This window comes from Zonotrichia albicollis, chromosome 3 (genome assembly GCF_047830755.1).
Source record: "Zonotrichia albicollis isolate bZonAlb1 chromosome 3, bZonAlb1.hap1, whole genome shotgun sequence".
Lineage (NCBI taxonomy): Eukaryota > Metazoa > Chordata > Aves > Passeriformes > Passerellidae > Zonotrichia > Zonotrichia albicollis.
Window position 1 is genome coordinate 39,238,851 of NC_133821.1, and position 27,744 is coordinate 39,266,594.

Here is a 27,744-nt window from a genome sequence, read left to right on the forward strand (position 1 = left end):
GAGGTCTGCCAGTTAAAATTCCCAACACACTCAAAATAAAAATAAAACCTTTCATTTCATTTAAATTTCATTTAAAAGAACAAAGTGTGCACCAGTCCTGGAGGAAAAGGCATAAAATTGCAACTGGAAATGCATCTATATTAAGTAAGAAACAATACTTGGTAGATTAGCCTAAACCATAATACAGCACTGAAGAATCAAGAATCAAAAAAGTTGATGTTTACTAGGTTGGATAGTTCCTACACCATCATGACACAATGCTTTTCTTGGTATTTACTGCAATTAAAATGTCATGCGTGGTTCCTTTCAACAAGTCCATCAAATTCTACATAAAGAGCAGTGAACTTGAGGTTATGTACTGAAGGAGATTCACCTTAATAGATTTCTTTCCTGTGTTTTGAAAGGGGCATGAATATGAGTTATGAGTAACTCAGAAAACAGCACAACGATAAAGCCTGGCCCATGACTTAGGTAGTGCAATGCTACTCCAAAGGAAAGGACTGCACCTGTGCTGCTGCCATGCTCCTACGTGATGCTAAGTAACTCATTTAGCACACACTTTTCATCCTGCAGGTGCTAGCTGCATGCTTTTCATTCTCGGCATTCCTCCTCTAACAGAGCTGGTGAAACAGAGCAGATAAGATATAGCTACTGCTCAGCTCACTTAAGAGCTGCACTCCAACTACACACGTACTAAAAAAAGCTGCTTAGACTAAAAGAAGGATCAAAATAACAGCGTATTTTTGATGTTACATACTTGAGAAGTGAAAAAACTATTACAGAACCCTACATCACGAGGCAGCTTCAAGACTCTGCTTGAGTAGTGAGATTGGCAATAAACCATATCCACCTCTATGAGCTGCACACTAAGGGGTGAACCTCAGCAAAGCTGTGGCAGTAGGTGCCACTCTGAGATTCAAGTAGGCACAAACTCGTTTCACAGAGTGAACTCACAGCAGCTCCCAGAACACCATTATACACAGTGCTCAATATACCAGTAAATAAAAGCTAGCATTATGTTTAACATGCTAAGTGGTGAACTTTAACAATCTGGGGTTCAGGTCAGCTGCACATGCCAGGCAATGATTTATGCTGGGGGATCAGGGACATTTGGACATGGGAGCCTCTTCTGACCACTCAGCTGCGATGTGTGGTCACACCAAGGTCAGGTACATCACATTGCAGCTGGACAAATGAATCTATTACCTATCTCACATGCTCATATTTGTTCTTCAGACCTTCTGTCAGACACCTTCTTCCTCTAAATATGAGCGCCATGATGAGTCCTTATCCACAGTGAATGACGAACTATATAGATATTTGCATTTTAGAAGCGTTCATGACCTACTGATACCAAGGAACTATCCAGGTAGAATGGAGAGAATCCAGAGTAAAAATTAACATTGTGATATTTGATTTTCTGTTACTCATAATTATTTATAATTGCTAAAATTGTTTCTACTTGTCTAGGGTAAACATGACTCAAATCCAAATTCCCAAGTACTTTCAATAAAAGCCACTTTGAGACCAAATTTATCAATATTAATGCCAATATGTATGTCAAGATTATTTTTTCTATAGTGTGTTCTATTTCCGAAAGGCCACATTTTATATAGCTACATAGGTTCTCCAGTCTTCAGAATAAATAAAACTAGTAGTTCAGTGCCTATTAATTATACATCCACAAAACACTATTGGTGAGACCACACTCAAAATATTCTACAACCCTATGGAAACAAAAAATGATGCCATTGCTCTTATGTTCTTACTAAACAGAAATGTATCCTTTATGCCCTCCTTCCTACAGTACCATAAGTTTTTAGCCAAATGTAAGCCTTAATTTATTCTGCTACAATCTAACCTCACACAGGCTGTCTAACAATTTAAGAGAGATAAAGAAGTACAGAACAAAATGTTGTTTCCACTTCAACGTTAACAGTTAGAAAAGAGCAGTGATTTTCTATCATCACTGGCTTTCATTCTGGAAGTTAAAGACAGCATCTTACAATTAAAGATTTGACCTTAGAACAAATTTTTAACATATTTTTAAATGAAAAAAAACCACATTCCCTCTGTCAAATCTTATTCGATTAAATCTCACTTCTGCCATGAATCCAAAGATGTTCAACTATTTCCTCAAACAAAAGAAAAAATAACCTTTTTTTTTAACCATACCAGACATCCATACACATCATTCCTAGTCTCTCCAACTTTTCTGTTCTGTGCTTTCCCCTTCCATACAGTCTCACTTATGTCTTGCTCAATTTACATACTAGAACAGAAAAGGTAACACTTTTGACCCTAAAAGGCTTAGGCACCAATGAAGGTGTTTGCCCTATCCGCAGCCATGAGCATGAGCTATTTTCCCAAATTACAGCAACAGAAACACACAGTAACAAACCAGACTACAGATTAAGAGGATCCATCCTAAAGCTGAGTTTTGTTCTTGTTAAATATCAAAACCCAGAGAAACTGCAGTTTTAGTTATCAGTTTGCTTGGCAGGGCTGTGACGTGTAACTAAAACATGCTTCATTACACTCCAATAAAAGGTATTTAAACAATCACAACAGCCAACGCAAATCTGGTTTTACTTCACATAAATATTAACACTAGTCTCTGCAGTAAGCTTACAAAATATAAGGTGCTAAATGTTTTGAATCACAAGTTAACAGTTTGTCTTGACCTACTAGAAATAGCCATTTTTATAACAAGTACTATATTTAATGCTTACATGATATTATCTGTGGCTTACCCTCTTCAAATATAACTGAGGTAAATAAAAGTAGCACTTTTAACCAATAAAGTAATTTGCAAAATTACTGTGCTTAAGAGTTTGTGAACATTTACCATTCTAATCTTGGAGGAAAAAAAAAAATGAAAAATCAATACAGTCCTGCATTCCCTGCTCTTCTCACCCAAATGACACAAATACCCTTTTCTTTGCATCTCCAGCATAACTTTCTAGTTTTGCATATATTTCAACTCTGTCCTTTTTCCCTTGATGGAAGGCGAGCTGTGTGGTACTCCACAGTGCTACTGACCATGACTATTCCAGTGTAAGAGCAAGCCAAGCAAAAAGGCAAGCAAAACCTTCACACTCCTCATCGTTGTAGATATACCAGCCAATAATTACTTTGATGGAATTACATTTCCAATTATCCAAAAATATTACTTTCTCTTCCTTTCTTTATCCTCAGGCAAGCGGCATTAAATGTTGAAATGTTTTACTTCACAGAACTTCAAAAGAAAAGTTAATTTGCTCCCCACAGACAAAAAGATAGAAATATTAATACTTAAATCTATAATTTCTTTTAAAACTCACATGGTCTGCTCTTTTCTCATCTATCAAAATGCATAAGCAAATCTAACAGAGGAATAAGAACTGACTACAAGTAACACAGGTGTATCTCAGCAAGAAAAGGAGAAATTTCTAAAATCCCTACAATCGCTTTCTACTGGCCTATCCAGTTCTTTCTCTCCTGGTAACTTCATTTTTGGGGTATTTTTATTCTTTTTTATACTACAAATTTGTAGTACTGAAAAATGTTATGCTAGGAGTGCCACAGCATTAACATCCCTGTTTAACCAACAGCAGCAAAATTAGGAAGCAGTCCACCAGTTAACTTCTCAAACTCTACTTTTGAAAACATATCTATATGCTTCAGTTTCTTCTGACACCAAGAATTTCTAAGTCAGCACTAAGTATGTAGAATAAACATGTGTGGCCACTGCAACCTAGAATAAGACCAATTTGAATGGAATTTGCTTTGAAAGAGATCAACCCATTGGGCTTTTAAGAAATGCAAATGCAACTTGATAACAAAATGCATTCACAGATAATAAGGCAACTACTGAAGCAAGAGACCAAACTATGTGCAGAATCAGTTCTGGGAAAATACAGAAAGTGCTCTTGTTGAGTATTAAAAAGGAAAAACCAGTAGAATTATATTATTCATCAAGTCAAAATTCAACCTGTCTCTTCCAGTAGCCATGTAAACTGTAGACAAGAACCACTGATCAGTCTCTTCTATAAATAAATTCTTACCTAAACCAGTCAGTTTTGATTGTCTTTACAAATACAAAAGTAATCAGTCACTCAGTACAACCAAGACACTAAGTCAGTGCAGTCAGCAGTATGAAAGGATTTAAATTAACTAAATGCAGACCTGCCTGGAATCCTTGTCACTGGATTCCATCCTGAAGAATTTGTTCTGCAGGCTTTAAGTCAAAAACCATACTATAACACCTATAGAACCCTTTTTGCAATTGGTTGGCAAGAAAGATTAGTTCCTGAAATTACAATAGAACTTGTTAAATACAAAACTACTACTACTGAAAAAAGATACATGAGTAATTCTGCTTTGCTGTGGTACTGCTGCTGACAGGTTATTCTGCTCTCAAATAAAGGGTGTTTTTGAGCTTAATTTCTGATGTGATGTGCAAATTGAGATATCAGAAAAAGAAAGGCAGAAAAGTTAGCTTAAAGACTCAAAACCATCTCATAATAAAGGGACAAATTGAAAAAAAAAAAAATTTGATTGCATTAGGAAAAAAACAAACCAATTTCTCAGCACCTCTGTGACACTCCAGAAGAAATACCAACTACTCCAGCGCACGCAAGACTGTGGAAGACCAAATCTCCATGAACGTGGTGTAGCTGACTAAACCAAGGTGTTTAGTCTCATTTGAGATGCCTCAGGGCACATTTACAGCAGCTATAGAACATGGTTTTCAGAGAGATGAGTGCCCTATGGGTCAGAAGCTGGAAAGGCCAAGCAAAGTGTCCTTGGGAACCTCAGAAATAAGACACCTCTAGTGAGGTTAGTGAATCAAGTCTCACTTTTCCAACAGAAGAAACATAAACATATATATATATATATATATATATATATATATATATATATATATATATATATATATATATGATGAATTTTCAGGATGTTATTTTCATTCTTGGACAAAGGGGTGCAGGCGTGGGTCATTTTTTTTCTTTAACTTCAACTGACAAATGTTGTTGAATGAGGAAAAAAAAAAAGCTGTAAGACTAGAGAAAGTCTGTTATTTTGTAAAGTGGGAAAAACTGTAAAAATAGAATATAATTAAGAAAACTGGATCCCAAGCTGAGCAAGAAGGCATCAAGACAATCTCAGTAACTTGCAGTTCTGCAGCTGGGCAACTGCTTTCTCAGAAATCTTAGTATTAAAATTGAAGCGGACAAAGATGAGAACAACAGATAATTCAAGATGGGATAAGATACTGGTAGAAATTAAAGCCAGGCAACTGAAGAAATTAAAACAAACACTGAGTAGGTGAGAAAAGGAAAGGTGAAGGCAAAGGATAAATAGATTCAAGCAAATGGACCTGAGACCATCACCAGTATGTGCAGCCCAAACAGGCAAAAAAAAGAGGAAAGAGCAAGGTAGCAAGGCATTATAGCAACGCCACTGTGGAGGCCTAACATAAAATGTTTTAATCCTCTCTAAGTCCACACTTGTACATAGATACTTCCAAGATCACTTCTCTTGATGAAGAAATACACTAGGACTTACAATTGCAAAATCTTCTGTAATTTACTGGCTCAAGAGAAGCCTAGAACATAAGAAAAAGTGAACAAAGAACCCAAGTAAGAGGAAAGTGATTATTTTAAAGGGAGAAATACTGTTGTAAACTTTGAATACAAAGAAGAAATAAGTATAAGATTAGAGTCTCTCTTGACACTCTCATTGGGTACAGTCATTAGTTCAAAAACAGGTTACTGACAGAAAAAGATTTATTACTCCTGCCACATAAAGCAAGACTCAGCCAAACTTCAGAAAACATATTGCCTGGAAAAATCTTTGGTAAATTGCATGACCCTAAAAAGAGACATTTATTACACAGGTAAGGACAACACCTAAGTAAGTATAATCTGAATTACAGCAACCAGGAAGTCCTTGTAAGAGCCTCAACCTAAATACAGCCTGTGTAAAATAACCTAATGGTGCAAAAAACACTAACACACACATTGCAGCAACATACTTATGAGAATCTTAGATCTTACATAACTTCAAAATTCATTTTTACAATTGTTTATTGGCAAAATAAACAAGTGTTTAGCAAATTACTTGGCAAAGCGGCCTTTAAAGGGGCAATAGGGAGGTCGGGCTGTTCTCTACATTTATCTGTTTGCTCTTAATTACTTCCTTAAAATAGAAATCCACAAAAAGACTGCATGAAATTACTGAAAGAGTTCCATCACAGGAATAAAAAAAAGCCAAAATTGGGTACCACGTATTATGGGCAATATTCTTAGACTGGTTAGACTAGGAATCTAGTCTGATTTCCTCCTTTAGGGCCCATAACGAAAAAGAGTAATGATCCAACAAACAAAAATCAGAAGCAAAATATTAAAAATTAAGCTTCAAATGAAACAAAAGAAATGTTCTTCAGGATCAAGGAAACCAATATGGTGGTAGTAGAACCCAGAGCCATAATCCACTCACATAAAAACAGGGAAAATCAGACAGAAGATGAAAATACTAGAGTTCAAGAGGCCACAGAGAACAGTAGCATTGCAAGGGCAACTCATTGTTTAATCACTGTGAAATTCCAGATGACAGCACTCAAGGTCAGAGAGGGAAGGAGGCATCAGTGCCTGAAAAAGAAAATGTGAAGAGCAAAAGCCAAAAAAAAAAAAAAGGTCAGATTCCCTAGCAAGCAGCAATGAAAGCTTGAGTGGAAAAGAAAAGCCAAACCCAAGATATTCCAAGGATTTCTGCAAAAAAATAATAATTTGATTCTAAATGGCATGTTTTAATTATAAAGGCTATTGCAGCTTATAACCGCTTATTCTGACAATTTCTGCTAATATCTGCCCTGATGTTTTATCAACTAAGACTGAAATATCTGCAAGAGTTATGGAACACTTCACTTCAAAATACACAAATACTTCATCAAAAAGGATACTGAACTTTTTTAAGCAGATACTGCAGTCCAGTTAGCAATAAAGGATACCTCTGCACACTACACAAAGTAAGTTTTGTTCCAGAAACAAAGATTCGATCTCTTACATGGTATTCCAGACAGTCTTCCTGAAATTAAAACTCCAAATAAGAACTCTGAAAAACTCTAATACAGAGAAAAACATGGAGTTTCATGCAACAACACTGAGTATGGGATGAACTAGTAAAAACAAAATATAGCTATCTCAGACTTCAACTGACAGTCAAGGAAGACTAAGCTCAAGTTTTATAAATATTCCCACTACGAAAACAAATAAACAAAATTATTTCCCATACAGAAGAAAATAAAAGTGTCTCCCTGAAAGCATGACTTGAAGTGCGATAGAAGACAATTAGTATGACAAACTAGTTTATCTTGAACACTGGCACAGTATTTTCTCCAGTATAAAATTGTAGGTATCTCCAAGGTCCCTGGCTGGAGCTGAGTAACTCCTCAGTCATTCATTACTCTTCAGTAACATTCCAGCAGCTCTTCATACATGCAAAAGTAAGGTGAACGTGACATCTTAAAAAAAGCCCATTACACAGCCAACAAGCCACTCTGAAATCACACATGTTTGCTCCTAGCAAAGTTTACAAAACAATTATTTTACACTACAGGCAGTTAGCCTTGCCTGCAAGTGCACTTTCTCCTTTTCTGAGAAGCTGTGAACTTTCTGGTCTTTTGGAAAACAGGATTGCACCGTGCAGTTACACTTCCCTAAAGCTGCACACCAACAGTTTCCAACACAGTGGCATTGCTACAAGGATGCCTGTGCAGTGGCAGCGGTTATGATTGATGATAGGCAAAGACCTAATCTGTTGCAAAGAGGATGTAAGACAAACCACAAAGGAACTACAACACTTCAGCCTCTATTCGGTACCACATCTGAGCCCGTACACTGGAGATCCTGGATGCATTCAGCCAATCTTTTTTATTCTCGCAGATTTCGCAACTTTCCTTTGCAGAAATATTCTGCCCTTGAAAGATAACATATCTAGCAACAGCCTACAATAAAATATCTAAACATCTCTGTTTGCACACTATGGCTGTCTTCCCCTGCCATCGTTACAGATCTAAACACAAAATTATTAAAGCTTTCTTGAATCTGCACACATCACTATTTATTCCGCATGCTGTGAGACTTAATGATTCACAGCATTTTCAAACATGTAACACTGAAATGTGGAGGATTATTATTTCTTGAATTTACAGCTATTATTAGACACCTCTGAAAAAGATACACTTATTTACAGCATTTTCAGTTGTCTTTGTTAAAATACATAACATGCTCTGTAGGCTTTTTTTTTTTTGTTTAATTGTGTACATGATATAAGAAATATAAGAACACTGGAGAAAAAAACCCCAGATTTCTTGACACTGAAATTTAACTTAATGCATATTCCATAATCATATTTCTAGGTACTTTAACTGGACTACAGTCATTTAATATATGAATATAGTCTTTATGTACGTGCACTTGCATATGGGCATTTTAGTCTATCCATTTTCCTTTATGAATCAGGAACAGCTTCAGCCTTTACTTGAAATAAGACATCTCTCAGAACATACAAACATGGCCCTGTATAAGATACGATGGTCCCACAGAACATGATACCACTCTATAAAACATGCCATTCAGTGAAACATATTTTGACTTGCTCATGGTCATCAAACAAGATTCAAGTGGAATGTACTACACATTACAGAACACATCAAACTCAATGGGTTAAGTTTACTACACATTTTAACAATTTTTAAAATAAAAGTTTTACCTGGGAGGGCAGCTGGCTTCATACAATACAGCTACTACTCACAAGACTTCTGAATGCAGAACCACTTCTTTTGTCTTAAAATAATTACTAGCTAGGACTTAAATCTTCCAATTTTAGTCAGTGAGAAAAAATAATTGGTAATCCTCTTGAGCCATAATTCCATACATATAGAAAAGTCAAAATAGCTACAGTAGGCTGATATATGAGCCTGGCTAAGTAAGCTTCCAGATCAACTTATAGGAAAGACAACTTTCCTTACAGGTGCCAAATGGAAGCTTTAATGTACTTCTAGAACATAAGAAGCTTAATTTTGTTGGTTTCTGTTCATAAAGGATAATGCATTCCAGTGCATGACATATTGTAAAAAAACACCAGAGAAAAAAAGCTGCAGAATGAATACAATAAAATTCTTAATACATAAAATGCCTTGGAAGCTACAGCATGTGCAGTCTAAATGGATACTAACAAAGCAGTGTTTTAAATGCTTACCATTTCTGTTCACACCAAGTACCTGCTCCTCCACACAGCACACTTTCCCAGACTCACAGGATAGCTAGGGCTGGACAGCACCACTGGAGACTGCCTAGTCTGATCCCTCAGCTCAGAGCAGGGCAAACAGGGGAGATTCTTCAGGATCACACCCATCTGTGTTGTGTACTGCCCCAAAGATGGAGATACAGAAGCTACACAAGCTCTGAGCACAATTTGTTCTACTTTTTGACCACCCTTGCAAAAGAGTTTTTATTGTGTTTGAATGGAATTTTCTACATTTCAGTTTGTGACCATTTCCCTTCAGTGACCACCACTGAAAAGAGCCAGGCTTCTTCATTTATCCCCATCAGGTATTCATAAACATTGGTGCAATTTGCCCTGAGCCTTCTTTTCTTAAGAAGCCCCAGCTATATTGGCCTCTCCTCATACAACAAATCCTCCAGCTCTTGATCATCTTTGTAGTCTTTTGCTGTAGTCTTTACAGTTTGTCTGTTGCCATCTTATTGTAGGGGTTCCAGACTGCTGCTTCCTTATCACAAAAGTTCCATACCTTCTTGGTGTTTCTCGTGGACAGCTCCTCAGAGCACTGACTCTTTCTTCACAAAATAGCCAACCAACTCCAGTTCTTCCTCAAGCAGCCACCCCACTCTTTTAGAGCATTCTTCTTCTCACTGGTCACAGCTGTGGCCTGTTAAAGTCAGGCCTATTTCTAATCTTTGATAATTGGCGCAGCTGCAACTCCCTAGGGGTGAGATTACTTTCTACACTATCTTTATTTTCTTATATTCTATCCCCCTACATATGTCCATGTTGCTCTGGTAACAGACCGGAGCATAGTACTCTAGGCATGGCTTTACCAGAGTTGTCCTAAAACTATAAATGCCATGGCTTTAATTTTACTTTATCTGAAATTCTTCATCCTCTCTCATTTTTTATTTGTTGGAGATAAAAACAACACAACCATTTTTCAGCAGTTCAAGTGTTTAGAAAATGTTACCTTCTAAAAATATACAAAAGTAAATTTTATCTTAAACCTTTAAAAAAAACCACAAACTAAGACAAACAGAACACACATTACGACTGGGCAAATGACCTAGTTGTCTACAGGTTCTCTAAGCATAAAGATGATTTAACAATACCACTAAATCAGAGAAATCAAATTCACTTTTCCCTGATCTGGGTAATTATACCAGTCATTGTTTAAAGATAACTAATAAAATAGCAGACTAACATCTTTTATTGGAGCTTAATAAAGAATTATTCCTAAAAGAGACACAAAGAAACAACACAAAACATATACAGCTTATAAATGAATCTAAAAATGGTCATGAGATTATCTTAGTCATAACATTTTATTAGAAATATCAGTTTGTGACTTTTGGCTTTTAAAACTCAATTTTCAAAACTGTAGTCTCACAGAAGCCTTTAAACTTATCTTAAATATTGCATGTTCCTGATGGTTGTGTGTTCTTGGAACTGAAGCTTTAAGAGAAAACAACAAAGACATGTATCTCAATACTCACAAAGTTAGACAGACACACTGGAAAATTAGTGGGTCATGGAACACTGAAAGAAAAGCCAAAATGCAGCTGTAAGATTTTTTAACTTACATTTGAGTGTTTCTCCTGCATAAGGGATATGCAGTTTAAAACGATCACAGCTGGGTCCAGGGGTCAAGGATGTACAACTAAAAAGAAAGATAAGAGAAGAAAGAATGTGCTAAGCAGTCACAGATGGTAGCAAACACATTATTCTACAGGATACAAATGATTAATAGCAAAGATATTGTGACTACTAGAAATACTCATCCTTATGATTCTGAGAAAGAAGAAGAAGTGAGAAAGATGCAGGAGGCCCATTCTCTTTTGTTCAGCAGTTCTCACCACAGCATTAGAAATGTTAGGATTTGTGTCAACTCTCTCCCATTTTAAAAAGAAAACAAACATGCAAAATGCTCTGATTTGAATGTGTAATCAGAATGCTCCCAATTAGTCAGTCAAAGCCATCAAGTTCTCCACTTTGAATACAATTTTGCAAATCACAACTCTGTATGTCACAGCAACATGGTTACCTCTTCCCTGTCCCTGCCACCCATATAACTGGGATCAATCTTAATTTTAAGAGACTAACATTTATTAATTTTTTACCTATTATAACATTAAAGTTTTCCCTTGAGGAAAAGTCTCACAGTAGCCTTCAAGAGGGCAAGTTGCAGAATCAGCTACCTGCGGCTATAATAACATTTTATCTTTTTGGTCTGTGACTCTCCTGTTTATCTGGAGCACTGGAAAAGCAGCTGGGGCTCGTGGTAAGTAAGCACTTTATGAATAGAAAAGTCACTGGAAAACTGTTTAGTGCTTAGGTCAGAGATGATCAACTTCTTCATAGCCTCTAAGTCATAGACCAAAATTCACACAAAAAAAATCTCAAAATCTCAGCTGCAAAAGAAGAAACAGGGACATACATTGTTTGACTGGCAGGAATGGTCTCTCTGCTGTGGGCTGCTGGGTATATGATGAGTACCAGGAGAAAAAACACTGGAAGCCCTTAGAAGTTCATCGCTTTATTTTTTTAGGGATCTTGATAGCCCTGAATCTTCTTTCCAGCCTAACATTAATGGAAACTGTTCATAGCTCCAGCACAATTTTTTTTGCAAGCCACCTAAAAATCAAAGCCATACTGGTCATCTCTAGGAAAAAGTGAGTGACAAAAAGGGTAGACAAAGTAAAATAACTTGACTAAACTTATATATCAGATCACTGGTAGAGCTCTAACACACACCACTGACAACATATTGAAATAAAACCCACATTTACTGGGCTATACACACAACCAAAAGCAGTAAGGTGGGTAGGCCAGAAAATTGTCAAAAATTCTTATCCTACCTCAAAAAAACATCATAACTCCTGCAGCTCTATCTCTCCCACTGCACAAAAGGCAACAGGGTAAATGGAACAACCTTAATCATCACTCACACACTCAAAATAGTTCAGAGAGCCATTTCTCTAAAGTCCTGGCTCTACAGTCTCCTTCCCTCCTTCCACTTGCAAGTTACAAAAACCATATGCACTAACTTCAGACTGTTTCTGTCCAGTGAGCTACACTTACTACAGTCAAATTTGTGCCTGCATGTAGCTTCCTCAAAAAGAAGCAACCATGAACCTACAGATCAATTCATTTAAATGGAGTTTCCACAAAAAATACTAGAAAACATAAGCAAACTACTTATGTGCAGCTAGGATCTAAGGCAGATACAATTAAGAGCCACATTCAGTTAACAGCCTACACTGATTCAGCAAGAATACACCATATTTTTTCAGTATCACCACAGAAATTAGATAATTGTCCTTTCAAATCAAAAGGAAGAAACACATCTATCTTGTCCTGTCTTTGCCTTAGAAAGGTTTTTGCAACATCTTGTAAGAGTATCATGAGAAACAATCTAGAAAGACATAATTTAGATATAAATTATCTACTATCAGGTATGTGCAGACTTGAATGGAAAGCAAGCTTCAAAAAAGGATTAGTTTACATCTTGCTTCATCCAGGAAGAACGACCTGACTTGGTTTTCTTCTGCTGGAATAATACTTCACATTTTATTGAAAGACTGATGATGGAAAACAAATGATGCTTTGTGAAACCTGCTGATGATGCAAATTTGAAAGGGAATACAGCATGTAAGACAAAAAGACCAAAGCTGAAATATATTTTGATTTAATGGTTGTACTATATATCTTTAAATTACACCTAGGTAGGGCTTATTGAAAAAAAGTGAGCATCACCAGCTTCATCGGGAGTAAAATCAACTTAAGAATACAAAATATTGGATCCCTAGTACCACAGAAACAAGAGAATATAATTCTTTTCCAAGATGCACTTTTTTAATAGGTGAGAACAGCAAAATGGGAGTGCCCACTGTTAGGGCATTTTAATGGCTGTGGATGAATTTAACAGCTATACTGACATTATCAGCTACTTCCAAATAATTTCTATGGCTTACAACAGGTATTAGGCCAATTCTAGGAAGCATACAAAAAAAAAAAAGCGCACCATAAAAAACCCTTTTCAAGTTCTAAAATATCTCTGCAACATCATTTAATATTTAATGAAAATTTCTTTCAAAGTATCATGGGTCACAGTCTGAGACATTTCTCAAATACCATCAAAATTACACTGTTGTTAGCTTTTCAACAGACACAAAAATTTCTGATCCGGCAAATACCCTACAATCTATTCTTTTAGCACAATGGGCCATTTGGAAATACTTACGGAAAGTATAATATTCTTTAACATTAAAATAAAAGCTTTATTTCATGGTAAATGTCCCTAAAAGCAATACTAAGTGCTTTTCCTATATTATTATACTGTACTAGAGATGTTTTTAATTTTATTGGTCTAGAAATGATAGAAAGTGACAGTATTAACATTTTTTCCCCCCAAATTGCTCTGGCTGGGCTGCACAAGAGACTTCAATAACTGCAATAGGCGAAGCAACCAAGCAGAAATATTATATACATCCATTTGAAAGGAGGCAGTTTCTTTTTAGAATAAACAGCAAAAGAACAAAACTCCTAAGGCAAAACAAAACTTTGGTACATGAAGGAGTCTATGTGTGACCTCATTTCAACAGAAAGCCCCAAGTAATGGCCTGACTATGGACATTATCTCCTGCTTGAATTTCCTTAACACACAGAACCTCTAAAAATTGGATACATGTCTGACCCTGAAACATGACCTCTGTCTTCTCCAAAATGTAAGACTTTTGTTTTTTGGAAATGTGATCCTTTTCCTTAATGTGCTCCACACAAAAGTAACATTTGAAAATGAATGACTTGTAACTAAGTATTTTAAAGATTATTTGTTGTCTTTTCTTTAGAGGGACATATAGAACAATAATACCTGGTGCTGAAAATTAATGTCATAAGCTGGCTCTATTTCATCATATATGTGTGTGCTATCTCCCTCTTTATTCATGGAAAAGTATTACACTGGTTTGCATTTATTTCTCTAAGTAATATAAATATTTTACATAGGAAAGCCACTGAAGTGAGAATGAATGCTCTGATGCTCAGAGCAGTGATACATCTTAGTCTTCATAAGATGAATAATGCTATACCACAAGATGTCCCACAATGGTTTCCCTATTAAAAAAATCAAAGTATCATCAACCTGGGAAGTTTCTGGAACCAAGGAATATCGTGAAGTGTATTGCTTAAAATCATACTGCCCTATTCAAAGGTCTGTGCTGAGACTTATGGTTGGAAATTGGTAGATGGAACTGAGGATGCAGCAACTACAGCTGAATACAGCTTGTTCCCTTTCACATCAAATTTTAGCTAAGTTTCTTGAGCAGATACAGCAGATTAAACTCAAACTGAGATACAATACATCCTTATGAAGTAATTATTCCAAGTAGGAGACAAGTAGAACATTCCTTCATTGAGTGTTTGATGCACCTTACAGGTTGTCTGTGATTATAGGGAACAGGTTTCTTTCACAGTTAATACAACACACGTAAACTAAACTCATTCTTATTCAAAGTCACTGTCAGCACTAGATGCTTAGTTATTAGTGTTCTGAATTCTTTACCAGTCACAGAAGGAAATAAAAAAAATATCCAAACAAAACAGCAACAACAATAATAACAATACAAACCAGGAAAGTCACTCAGTTTTGCTGCTCAGAATAAGGCCTCAGTCTACAACAACAGGTATAGTACAATGTGTTTTTCTCCTAAATGGATCAGAGTATCCTAAAAGCCTTTAAGAATGCAGTTCCACTTGAGTTTGACAGCAACGTTTCCTCTTATACCAGAATATTTGTGATTGACTATTTTGTTGAACTGACCCAAGTTCTGTTTAAGCTATATCCCCCCCCCCTTTTTTTGATTTTTTACAGGATTGAAGCCACTCTGATAACCCTAGATTTCAAAACCATCTTCTCATCAACTAGTTTTCTAAAACCATCACTTGAAAGCACTCACAAGAGAAGCAGTTTTAAATCATGTGGACTCTGGTAAGTTCTTATCCAAAATTATGTTCTGTGACAACTGAAGGGATTGCAACGAAACAAAAGCACAAGTGTTTATCACCTTAATCACGAAAGTCAGGTGGTGGATGGCTATTCTATCCAAAGACTTTTAAAAAAACCACAAAAACCCAAACCCATCAAGACCTCTCTCCAAACCACCAATTTATATCCCAAAATTCCTGTCAGAGGCTTGTTTTTTATGCCACTCCTAAAATCTCCTGCTTAGAACCATATAAAACTATAGCAAACATTCAGAACTGCCAACAGAAGTCCAATAGCTCTACAGGAAAATGAATAATCTTCTTTTTATTTCTTCTCTTTTTTAATTTGTGGTATAGGTGTAAGCCCAAATAGTCACGTAAGATTTATCTGATGACTATCATTTTTACTGATTAAAAAGTATGCAATGCATTTAGTCATTCTTCCTTCATAGATCACACAGCTTTACTGCCTTTACTATCAGAAGACAAATCATCTTGAATCAGTGAATTTTACTGTACAATAGCAAAGTCAAATTAGACTAAGCATTTTAGCCTCCATAATTTCAGGAACTTAATATTGCCACTGCCTAACCTGAATAGTCAGAGATGCAAAAGCTTCCTTAATCTCATGATGCTTAGGCTGCTACACTTGCTGTTCTTGAGGATCAGTACTTCATTGGAAAACAAACAACTGGTTTTTGTTCACCAGACTCTTGGTGTAAAAGCCAAAAGAGCTTCACATTTTGTTAGAAACATCTCAATGGAGAACACAGCTAAAAACCAACACACACACATAAATAATAAGCAACATCACAAAGTCAGTTCTGACAACTGGTTGCATTCCCAACCCCTCCCACCATACCTACAATATACTTCCAACTGTTCCTGTTGTACAAAGATACTGTTATGGGAAAAGGAGGTCAAGTTACTTTCATAATACAAGAGGCTAAGAATGAATATTATTTTAGGAATGGCGAGACACAGTTCAATCAAAGTTCCAGAGACTGAAGGTTTTGCCAGCAGCACTCAAATGCAGTTCAGAGGCAAAGACAGGTTGTTTGTTTGTTACCAATAAGAGGCAGTAAACACAAAATTCCATCCAAAACTCTTTCATGGCATTTTTTAAGAAAAGCACCTCAATATTCAAATCTAGTAGAACAGTCTTTGTCGATGCCTTCAGACTTTTATTTCCTCCAATTTTTGTAGATGGAAATCTGCTCCAATGTTCCTTGAAGACACAGTATTTAATCCCATTTAATTAAGACTTAATTGCAGAACTCACAACAGATGGGTATGCCATGTACAGAGGCATTAAGAATAATTAAAGTGTGTGGAGGATGGAGGTGAATAAAAGGAAGGCCAGCAGGTGACAGGTTTTCTGCAAGATCAGGAAACAGAAAAATGGTGAAAATCACTTTTTAGAGCATTGACACTGATGCCCAAACCGTTTATCAGGTGGTAGCTCCCTGCAGCACTGCACAAGGCTTTACAGGCTCCTACACAGTATTTAGAGTATTAATCAGCTGCTCCTGAAAACAAACAGATCTGACTAAAATTATGTCAACCCGGCAAAATTTGAAATGGGAGAGATGGGGAAGTCAACCAACTTACACCTTCAGTTTCCCTTCATATATAGACATGTATATTACGCATACTAGAGAAAGAGGGACTTGCTCTTAAAAGACTCACAGCATTACTTTTGGGAAATTAAAACACAGTTACATTAAATCACTACTTAAATGCATCTCTTAATTAAAATATTAAAAAGCAAAAGTCAACTGTTAATTATTAAAAAAAAAAAACCAAGTAGATAAACCCACTGTTTTCAGAAAATTCATTTGTACCCTATCCAGTTTCTTCAAACTTAGTACAAAAATTAAACTATAGACAAGGACTACTTCTGGCATTGCAAAAACAATTATGATGCTGTTTTTGAATACTGATAGCATAGGTGATAGTCTGTAATTGCAACAACATTTCAAGCCACAGTTATTATCTGGGAAATTCCAAAGTGTCTCCAGATATGTCAACGATATCTTCAATAAAACCTTCATCTACTGTAAAGGCTGATTTTCCTTTACATACATTTACATTTTCTTGTAAGAAGTTTATTGCACTAACTGGAACTTTTAGAGAGCAGTGGAATGTGAGGCAGAACATATATACCAGAAAAACAACCCCTCATTTCCCTTCTGCACTTATAGGAAGATTTGTATTTTTAAAAGGTAAGTTCAAATAACTATTTAAAATCAATTCAGCTGCCAGCTTTCACTAGAAACATTATATAAAAGGTTCTTATGCCTATCTTAGTAAAATAAATACAGCACTTGTATATTAACAGAAAACATAGATTTTCTTAATATGAGTGAGAGTTTGCCAAAGCAGATGTTGCAGTGGGGAGAGCTCTGGGACTTGTAGAACTACAAATCTCCTTCAGAGCTGCCTGAGCCTTGTGGCAGCAGTTCTGCAGTCACCAAAACACGGCTGCCTCTGCTGGAGGGAGATGTCCAGCCCAGTCTCTCTGAGGGAAACAGAGGAAACACACCTATATATATATACATTCTGAAATCCTCTCAGAAAACTTCTATATTAAATTAAAACACACACAAACTTCTCATGATTCTGGGATGGTTTTAGTACCAAACTCCCTGTTTATTTAGCCTAGTAAAGTTGGGTTTAGAACAGCTCTTTTCCAGCCACCATAGCAGGACAGGCTGGAAGGTGCTATCACAAAAAAAAGAAATGTGAAGTACCACATCTACTGTACTTGAAAGAGGACTTGAAAGAAAAACTCTGAAACTATCTCAGAACTTTCCATTCATAAAATCTCTGTAGTTTAGGGTGGGAGATCATTATTACTGGGTCTCAGGGAGCTAATGATGATACTAATTAAGAAATATAATTAGGCATGGACAAAGTTTTCAACAAAACATATTTTATAAACATGCTTTAGAAATGTTGATAATCAAACTGATTTCCTTTGTAAGCAAGATCTTTTATACTCTGGTAATTGCATGTAATTCTTTTTAAAGACTACACATGGCACACACATGCCTCAAAAGAATGAAACAGAAACAGAAAATGGAAATTTTAATGAGGAAATGATCAAAAATTGAACAGAAATAAAGACAATTGCGATGGAACAACACTAATAACATACACATATCTAGTATAGTATGTTTAGGTAAATAAACTAGTGAATTTCCAGTATCATAAACTGTCACATGTTCACACAAGGAAAAGGCACTCTCATTATACTGGAAGACCAGCTGTACCCCAAATTCTTGGAACTCATAAGCAAAATTTTAGTGAAGAGTATGAGGGAGTGGCAGATGCATCCTTTGGATTTACTTCATCTCCCTCCCCTCCTGACAGATTCAAATCATGTTTCAGATTTTCACAGCTGCCATTCAATTATCTATTATTTTGCAATGAGCTACAACCTAATAAAACGTGTCACATATTTTATTTCTACTGTTCACTAAAGTGAACTCCATTTCTGGAGAAAGAAAAATAAAATCAGAGAGTGACCAATTTTACTTTTAGCTTACTCTAAAAGAGAACCATTCTTCACCAAGTATGAAATTACAGTCAACCACCTGGAGTTTCATATCCTTTCAGTGTTCACAGAAAAAGCATACTCATACAGCACATCACAAAAGCCGAGCTATTATAAACATCAGCTTTAATAAGCCACATAGCATTCCTCTCAATATTGGCTGTAGTTGCCATAAAGACTCCCTATCCATTTTCTAAGTAATTTATTTCATTTTATTGAAAAACGCAGTGAACTGGTATCAGGGAAAAACCTCAAGAACCAAAATCATAGCCCATGTTTATTTATTTTCCCCCTTTAAAAAACTAAATAAACAATAAATGGGTCACATCACTGCCCAGGATGGGCAGGGATCTTCAAGGTCCCTTCCAACCCAAACTGTTCAATGATTTATGGGTATTAGGTGGGATCCAGTGATCCTATGTCTTCCCCATTTCCCTTTCAAAGTTTTCTTCTAATTGCAGAGTTTTAGAACTTTTTGGTCACAGATGCCTATATTAATTGATTTCCTAATTTATAGCCTCTCAGGAGAAATTTATGTTAATACAACAATAAATTCAGTTCTTTGACTATGACAGTTAGGTCAAGCAAGGATCACCACATTTAGAACATAAATCCATAGTTTGCAGTCGCACACATATTCAAAAGGGCAACTTCAGATTAAGTATATTTATATAAAATATTACAAGACTGGAGACACAGCACAAAGCCTATGAAAAGATAACACCTGAATAAAAATACCAGTAGTTCTCCTATTTCTAGCATTATTTTTGATCAATTACAACAATAAAGATATATAGTAGACTAAAAAGATCAAAAGGCAAAGGATAAAATTACAACAGACCACCCCGTGTAACTGCACCTGCAGAAAGCAAGGCCCTCATCACTGCATGTTACATTTTCTCTAGAAGTCTCACCTAGAACCCCTCAGCTCACCTTTTCTTTCTCTAACTTCTCATTCTCACATTAATTCTCACAGTTCAACGCCACCTCAGCCATGCTAATACTATTTTTGAGATGACACCATAAAGCAAAAGATTAAGCATCACTCTCCCCACGGTCCCATCTAACTATCCCTAAAGAAAGGAGTTCCATGTACATTTCTCTTGATGACAGCCAAAAAAATCCTCTTCTTCCCTGCAATCGCTTGTCCTTGCCCTCACTGCCCAGCTCCTGTTTTCTTCCACCACCACAGCAGAAGCCAGGCTTGGCTCATCTCTTATCAGCCTCACAGGCACAGAAAACCATGTAGCACCTCCACCAATGACAAGACTGTTTATAAGCACAGTCACCTTTAGATCCCAGTGAAAAGAGGGTCCAATCTACCCTAACTTCTTGTAAGTCAGAGTCCCCAGCCCACCACAGATACCTTGATCAGTCTTTATGCCACTTCTAGCACCTCTCCTACATTCCCAAGTTCTCCCCCTTCCTGCATCTATCTAATAAAACTGAATTTTGCCTATGCACAACAGGTTAAAACTAAAACAATGGAAGTCATGTACACAGAAGACACTACACCATTAGAAATCTCTGAGGAAATTACTCCTTCTAAGTGTCTTCATTGCCTGTTTGCAGTTGGCCTGAAACCATGTCACTCTCATAGGGTTTAAGTCAAGGCTTATGACTAACACTTAAGGCAGCCTGGAAAACAGGACAGATAATCACCATCTATTAATTTAAAAAAAATTCTCAGTATAGAAGAATTCTTAACAAAGAACATGAAACAATGTATTACTCACGACCGCCAACCAAAAAAAAAAAAATCAACGGCTGAGATGCATGAAAAACCTACCAACTTTTACTGAAGAGACTGAAGCCAACATTCTGGAGGAAGGAGTAGAAGACAGAGAAAGAAATAATTAAACTGGGAGACATTTTGAAAGTTTACTGGTAGCCCTAACTATAAACAAGACCAATATAATCAGGTTTTTCTAGTGAAAAAAGAACTGACCATCCAAAACATAACAGCCATTACTATGTCATATATTTGGTCTAAAGCTATTATTTCAGTGATGCATACAGTGATGCACAGGAATCTGAGACTGGGATTTTTAGGCAATGTAAGTTTAGAGGGCTTTTTTTTGGTCTCTTTCCCATAATGAAATTTTGCAATTTGGCCTAATTAACTCAGTTTTATCATTGCAATTCTTTTACTGTACAATAATGAAAAATATTCAGTCCTAGTGGTCTAATTTTATTCTTTCAGTCATGTACCACAGATTACAGAGAAAAGAACCTGTGGCCTGCACTGTGGAGTGGTTTGCCTCAGACACAAATTCCCTTCTCTCAGAAAAGACAAAATAAGCATGTTCCCTTTTATTGACTTTTATTTTTTTATGGATTAGTTAGGAGGCATACCTCACGGACTGAACTGAGCATCTTCAATAAAGACATCAAACTGAGCAAACTGGACTCTGTTAGTTTACACACACGGCTCTAAGTATTCTTTTGAAATGCTCATTTTCAGTTAGAGAATAGCTGCTTCAAAGAATGTCTACACTGGGCAGTGCAAGGCCAGGTAAATACCTAAGATCCTATATCAAGAAACAGATTAAAAATAATTAATTATTACATTTCATGATTCATTTTTATTTTGCATACTGCTAGAGATTGATCTTCAACACTGTTGCATACTCGTCTGTCAGGATAAAGCCTCTGATCATCTCCTATGCTTTTAGAGCCCCTAATCTCGTCAGACAATGTCTGCAACAAAAAGGCTAAAACAAAAATTTGTAATATTGTGCTTCATATTCATCCCAAGTGTACATTAGCTTTTTAATGCTATGCCATGTATACATGCATGCATATGAGACAATCAGGCATACAAGAAATAACTGTACATGTAAGACTGCAGGAATGTACTGACCACCTATCCAGGAAAGTACTCTTCTCTACTAATGAGAAGAGGAAAAAAAAAGTGAGCTGTTCTCAGCTTCTGGTGAAATGCAATATGCATCCAAGACACATGGCATGCTAGAGATCTGTTCAGTTCACATAAAACAAATGCAAGGACTTGGAAGTGAAGAAATTGGACTGGATAACAGTTATTACATTTTAGCTGTCTTTATAACAAAAAATAAAGTCTTAAGAATTTTTTCTCCTGTAGTGATGCACAATGCAAAGGTTAAAACAGAAAGACCTGGGCATGGACCTACACTTACACAAGCCCCATTTTCAAGAAACATTGAATGAATTCCCAGCATACGGACAGCAAAAGCACAATTTAAACACCTTGTTAAGGTACACCTTTCCAACAGCACTTGGCACACTATTGGCACTACTGCATGTGATGCTCTCTTTACACAGAAAAGAAACAGTTGTATCAAACAGTTTGTTCTCATTTTTATTAAATGGAAATAGTGATAAACACTGCATTTACCTTCTTCAAGGCCAAACAAGAGGAAGCTACTCACTGCCCCCATCTAAAAGTACCAGCAAAGACATATTGTACAGTATTTAAACTGAAAAAATCTCAGGAAAATGCATGTAGTCTTTTAAAAGAGAGCCCAAGTTACTGCAATTATCTAGTGCTATCTTTACTTTTTAAAATCCTTTCTTTCCTCATAGCTCTTGAAATTCACAAACACAAACTTTTTTAGTCTGAACAATTTCAAGCACCTTGTTTAAAACTGGTGTAAAAAGAATACCAAACATTGCGGAGATTATTTACAAAATCATTGCCAAATGTATGCTCTTCTAAGAAAGACGTTTTGCCTTTGTTTTTTCATCATTTAGAAACAAATGCAGGAGAATGCAACCTTGGAGACAGTCAAGTCTTTTTTTACCAGCACAGAAAAACTGCTCTTCCAAGTGTTGCTCCACAGCACAAATTCTATCAAACTGTCCCATCAGAGCTTCAGCCTTTTACATTTTACTTGAGAGATGAACTTCTAGTAGTAAGATTCTTTGCAGTGAAGAACTATATTTGTCATCAGAAACTGGAATGAAACAACCTTGTATACAGCAGCAAGGGACTCATAAGACCACACCTCCTAGAAACTGCCACATCCTCTCTAGTACACATTTTACACAAAACACAGCTATTTTTTAAAACAGGTTTTCATAGTACTTGTGTTCAGAAGAGTCAGATTCATTAAACTTCATACATAAACATGTTAAAAAAATTACCTACAGACATCAATGTGAATGATGGATATGAACCTTCCTCAAGTAACTAAAGTAGAATCTTTCATTTTAAAATAATCAAATGCAAAAGACCAAGGCAAAGCTTTAAATAACTGCTTCAGTACTATAATAGTATTTCACAGCTAAAATCAACATTATTTCACAAAATATGCACATAAAAATGCATATTTACTTTAAAAGGGGAAATGCCCAAAAGAAAGGGAAATACCAAAGCATATTGCAGTCTACTTGATAACAGAAAAAAAGTAAATCATCGCTGCTTCTTAGGAAGCAGGGCAATAAAGTTGCAAATAAATATCTTATTACAGCTTGATAATAATTTTTTTATGTTGAAATTTACTCCAGAAAAAATTATATTCCTTTGACCACTCTTCATATAGGTTTCTTTCAGGAACATATCAACTTGCACACATAGCTCTATATCAAACAGAGAGGCAAAAATCAATAGTGAATAAGACAAGTGAAAAGAACAAAATACTAACATGGTTTATTACAAACCACTTACATAAAAAATTCCACAGTTAATCCTCTCATAAATATGGAATAAATATAACCATGAAAGTATGAAATTTAAAATTTTGTTATGAGTGGATATCTAAAAAAATAGAATCTTAATATATGCAGCTTTAAATCACTGTATTCATTTTGAAATTTTGCCTGGTGGAACACATCAAAGTAATTTAAAAAAACAAAATCAAGTTTGTTGAGTAAGAAGAATAGGCTTGCAGTATAATTTGAAGCTCAAGCATGGGCCCTGATGAACAGCTGTAGGGGAAAAAAAGAGTTCTCAAAGGCAATGACCACCACAACTATGTCTTTCACTCTTGTAACGCACCATAGGAAAAGCAGCAGTCTCTTAAATAACTGGATTCTACATTATACAACAATTAAGCACCCTTCACATAGGAAAATATCCTCTATTTCTGAATCTACATAATAATCACTTTTCCCTATTCAACATCTTTCCCATGATTATATGTGTAAATGCTAAGAAAAATGCCGCAGCCACAATTCAGTTGGTTATGAGTAGATTTTAATATCTAATTAAGATGGGTCAGTATTTCAAAGAGACACTAGTAGAGATTAACTGAATGATACAATAAATGGCATTGACTCAAGTGGCAGCAGTATTTTCCTTGGGTCTAGAACAAAGTAATATCCTATGCAAGAGTTAAATATGCTTTCATGCACTCTGTCATCTTGAAGAATGTCTTTTATAAATGCAACACAGACGCCTGCCAGGGTTTTCTTATCACCAGAATCAATGCTGCTTAAGGTGCTATATTTCAGACATGACCTTACACCCCAGTTCTACTTTTGTTCACTGTGGGGCCCTATTTACAAGAAAACTTGGCCACCTAACCTTTGATTAGTATTTCCGTTGCAGAGCCTCTTTCTTTTCTGTTGCGCCCCATCACTGAGCTCCATTCAGGGGTCTGCATCAGCAGGGGCCAAAGAAAGTCTATAAATAGTACTTGGTTCTGAATATCCTAATCATAGATGTAAATATATGTGTCTTATGAGACTAGTACTGTCTAATAAGTTTGTAAAACACATAGACACTATGAAACTGTAACATATTATTATAAAACATTTACATACTCAAAGACTGCAAAACAATAGGATTTCCTTACTATGACATATTTCCCTCCCACACTTGAAAGCAAAGCAAATTAACATATCATCATACTTCATACATCTAACATCAGCTCTTTAATACAGTTTATAAAACACAACAAAAGTTGTCAATCTCAGCCATAAGTCAGAAAAAGTGCAAAACAAGTTCCTTACTAAAACTATCTGACATATGGATTGACTTTTCAAATAATTAAAGGCTTAATATGCTTGCCATTTACAAATCAAAATCAACTGATGTGACAGGCTAAAATCTGGTACTTGATCTTCTACTGGTGAAACAGAAAGGAGATACTTTCCACTTCTGAGAATGTCAAAACCAAGGCTCTGAGTGGGCAAGGCCTTAGAAGTACCATTTTATTCAGTATGTTACCATCATTCCTTGTTAAGCACAGCTTCTATTTCTAAAACCTAAGAAATGAGAATGGATGGATCTTCAGTTTGAACATTTTATTTTGTTACCCCTTGTAAAGCACTGGTTCATTAGGGAAGGGGAGTAACAACACTAACTCCTAACTTTCTCTGAGAGTAACAGTAAGGTATATGACAGTGGAGCAACCATATAGCTCCTCCCCAGAAGCTTAGAGAGGCTTCTGTTGTCAAAATTAATAGCTGTTGAGGTGATTACCTTAAATATCATAAGATTTTAAAGGTTACAGTAAAATTGTATTTATTTATTATTTAAAATATTATAAATCACATAACACACCAGGTAAAGCAGAAAATATTTGCATGTTCTGTAATAAACTTAAGCTAGGCTAGGGTTTTAACAGCCTAGACTAGCGTGTGTACAACCCCTGTCACGTGTGAATAAATGTACAATCACTATTCAAAGGCAAAGTTTCTGAACTGATAGTACTCCCAAGTGGTCATACTCACTTGTGAACAAGAACTGCTCTTTATCTAACTTCAAACATTTAATCTAGCACATTTCATCTAAACCTGCCTGGTTCTACTTTCTAAGTTTAAAGCCTGATTTCAACCCATTGAAATGGAAGGGAGTTTTGCAATTGATATCCTGAACTTCATCCCCATTTCTCTAAAAATAGTTCTCATGTTTTACCATTTATGTCCAACTTCAATGGCCTCACAGTTCTCTTTCTTCATCTTGATGCCACCTACATTTGCCTGTTCTGATTATTTTAGCTGCATTATTTTGTTTCCTCTTAAAAAGTGTAATGAAAGTGAAAGTACACAGGCATTTGCATCATCTCATAATGTGAGGTCAGGGGAGGAGAGTGGGCCAATGGCCTTCAATTCATTTTTGAACTCTCAATGCCCTACAAAGTTTTCCTCTACACTCAGTATGAAGCAATAAATTTAGACCTACTAATAAGGCTGTGGGTTAGGGATTTTGCTATTTATCAGCTGACATGAGACTCTGAGAAAGTCAGTGGAGTGTCAAAGAACTCCTGTATCAAAGTTAAAGACCACTGACCTAGATCCTGAGTTATGGAAGGGACATCTCTGTAAAACTGTGATTCATCCATAGTATGGTAAGTAATTCTGCACTGTTCACCAGTTCAGCAACAACATAAAGCACTACATCATGAGAATTTTGTATTTCCATATTGACACATGAATTCAGAATTTTCTGTTATAAATAACTAACAATTTATTTGTAACAAACAAAAATATTTCCTAAAAGCACATGCATGAAATTTACATTTCAAAGAAATTTCCAGCAATTGTTAATTAATTCTGTTTACAGCAATGGTTTTAAGAAACTAGTTGTATCAAAGAAAGAAAGCCTTCAAAATAATTCTGAAATAAATGAAGAATCTTGATTATCCTGACTCCATCTCCGAACAACCTCAAGCTAAAACAAAGACTCAAAATAAAGAATGAGGTTTATGTTCCAGAACAAGGAAAAAATTATTTCTAACACGTGCATTTAGGTGGGCCAGTATCTTTAAACAAGCTATGAAACAGCCTCTGTCAGGTGGTGTACTTGTGTGTAAACTCCACGTTAACAGAGTTACAACACATTTTAAATCACTGGGCTTGAGTGACAGGCGCAGCTGCTGGCAGCTTTTAGTTTTTTAAAGAATAAACCCCTGGAAAACATTCAGGTTTTAACAAAGCAAATACAAGATCTTCTTGGCAAGATCAGTGGCCAAAAACTTTAAACACCTATTGAAAATACCTGTGAAAAGAGTCAGCTAGAAAATATCACTTCTTATTATTTTAATCACTTACTTTAAAGACAGGCAGCATAAGCATTCAGTGGGTAGAGAGCAAACCCCTTAGCTACCTCCCAACAAACAGTTGTGTTTTCGCTCTACTTTTCTTTGTATTCCTTTCTCTTAGACTTCAACTGGAAAAATGTAAGAGCTCCCATCACAGCTTTCCTAGAAGACTAGTTCAAGGGAAAGCAAGATCTAGCATGAAATGACAGCAGCAGATGCAGAACTGCTCAGCCTGTCTTATGTAATTTGCAAGCCTAAATGTCAAGCCAGTCAACACTAATAACAAAGTCATGGCTTCTTAGACCTCCATGTAAATCTGTACTCTGTCCCAGCACCTCACAGGGAGGGAATGGTTCCTTTCAAACTAACCCCAGAATGCAAACCTCCTTCCTGAAAAGGCATTGTTACAAGCAGAAAAGCACCTCCGAAGCTTTTCATGAACCCATAATAAAACAGCCTTCAGAAACACATTAAACAAAGTCTTCACCCGAACTGAATTTTAAACAACAGTGATTTGTGGTGGTTCTGAACACCTTTTGTTATTTTTATTATGCTATCGTTCAAAACTATATACAAAGCAGTAGTTTGTACAAACAAGATGATTTGTATATCTAAACCAAAAGTAATTTCAGTCTCTGAGCTCCTGTAGCAAAAAAAAAAAGCAAACACCTGAATCAAAAAGATCTGTTAGATGCTCAACTCTATAAGAATAAAGCAATTTCTGACATGTGTCATCTAAACATTTCACTCTTCTCATGTATTATTCACAGAGGTTATACACCAAAGTCTGTTTGTATATGCAAATCCCAAAATTCTATTACTACCTGAAAGCAAATCTGAATGCTTCCAGAATTAAAAATAAAAGGAGCAGCTTAGCTTATTTCAAACACTTCAAGTGGCCCTATAGCCACTTGATGTACTGATCTTGAGGGAGGCCAGATAAAGCACAAGTTACTT

At 36.0% G+C, this 27,744-nt stretch overlaps 1 protein-coding gene across 2 annotated transcripts in view; it reads right to left on the reverse strand.

Annotated features, from left to right (window-relative positions):
• BABAM2 (BRISC and BRCA1 A complex member 2) overlaps positions 1-27,744 on the reverse strand; it is a 164,395-nt gene that overhangs the window by 132,678 nt on the left and 3,973 nt on the right. For both annotated transcript variants that reach the window (XM_005483098.4, XM_074537216.1), the window contains one exon: positions 10,860-10,936. In XM_005483098.4, coding sequence (XP_005483155.1) covers positions 10,860-10,936 — 77 coding nt within the window. The remainder of the gene's footprint in view (positions 1-10,859; positions 10,937-27,744) is intronic.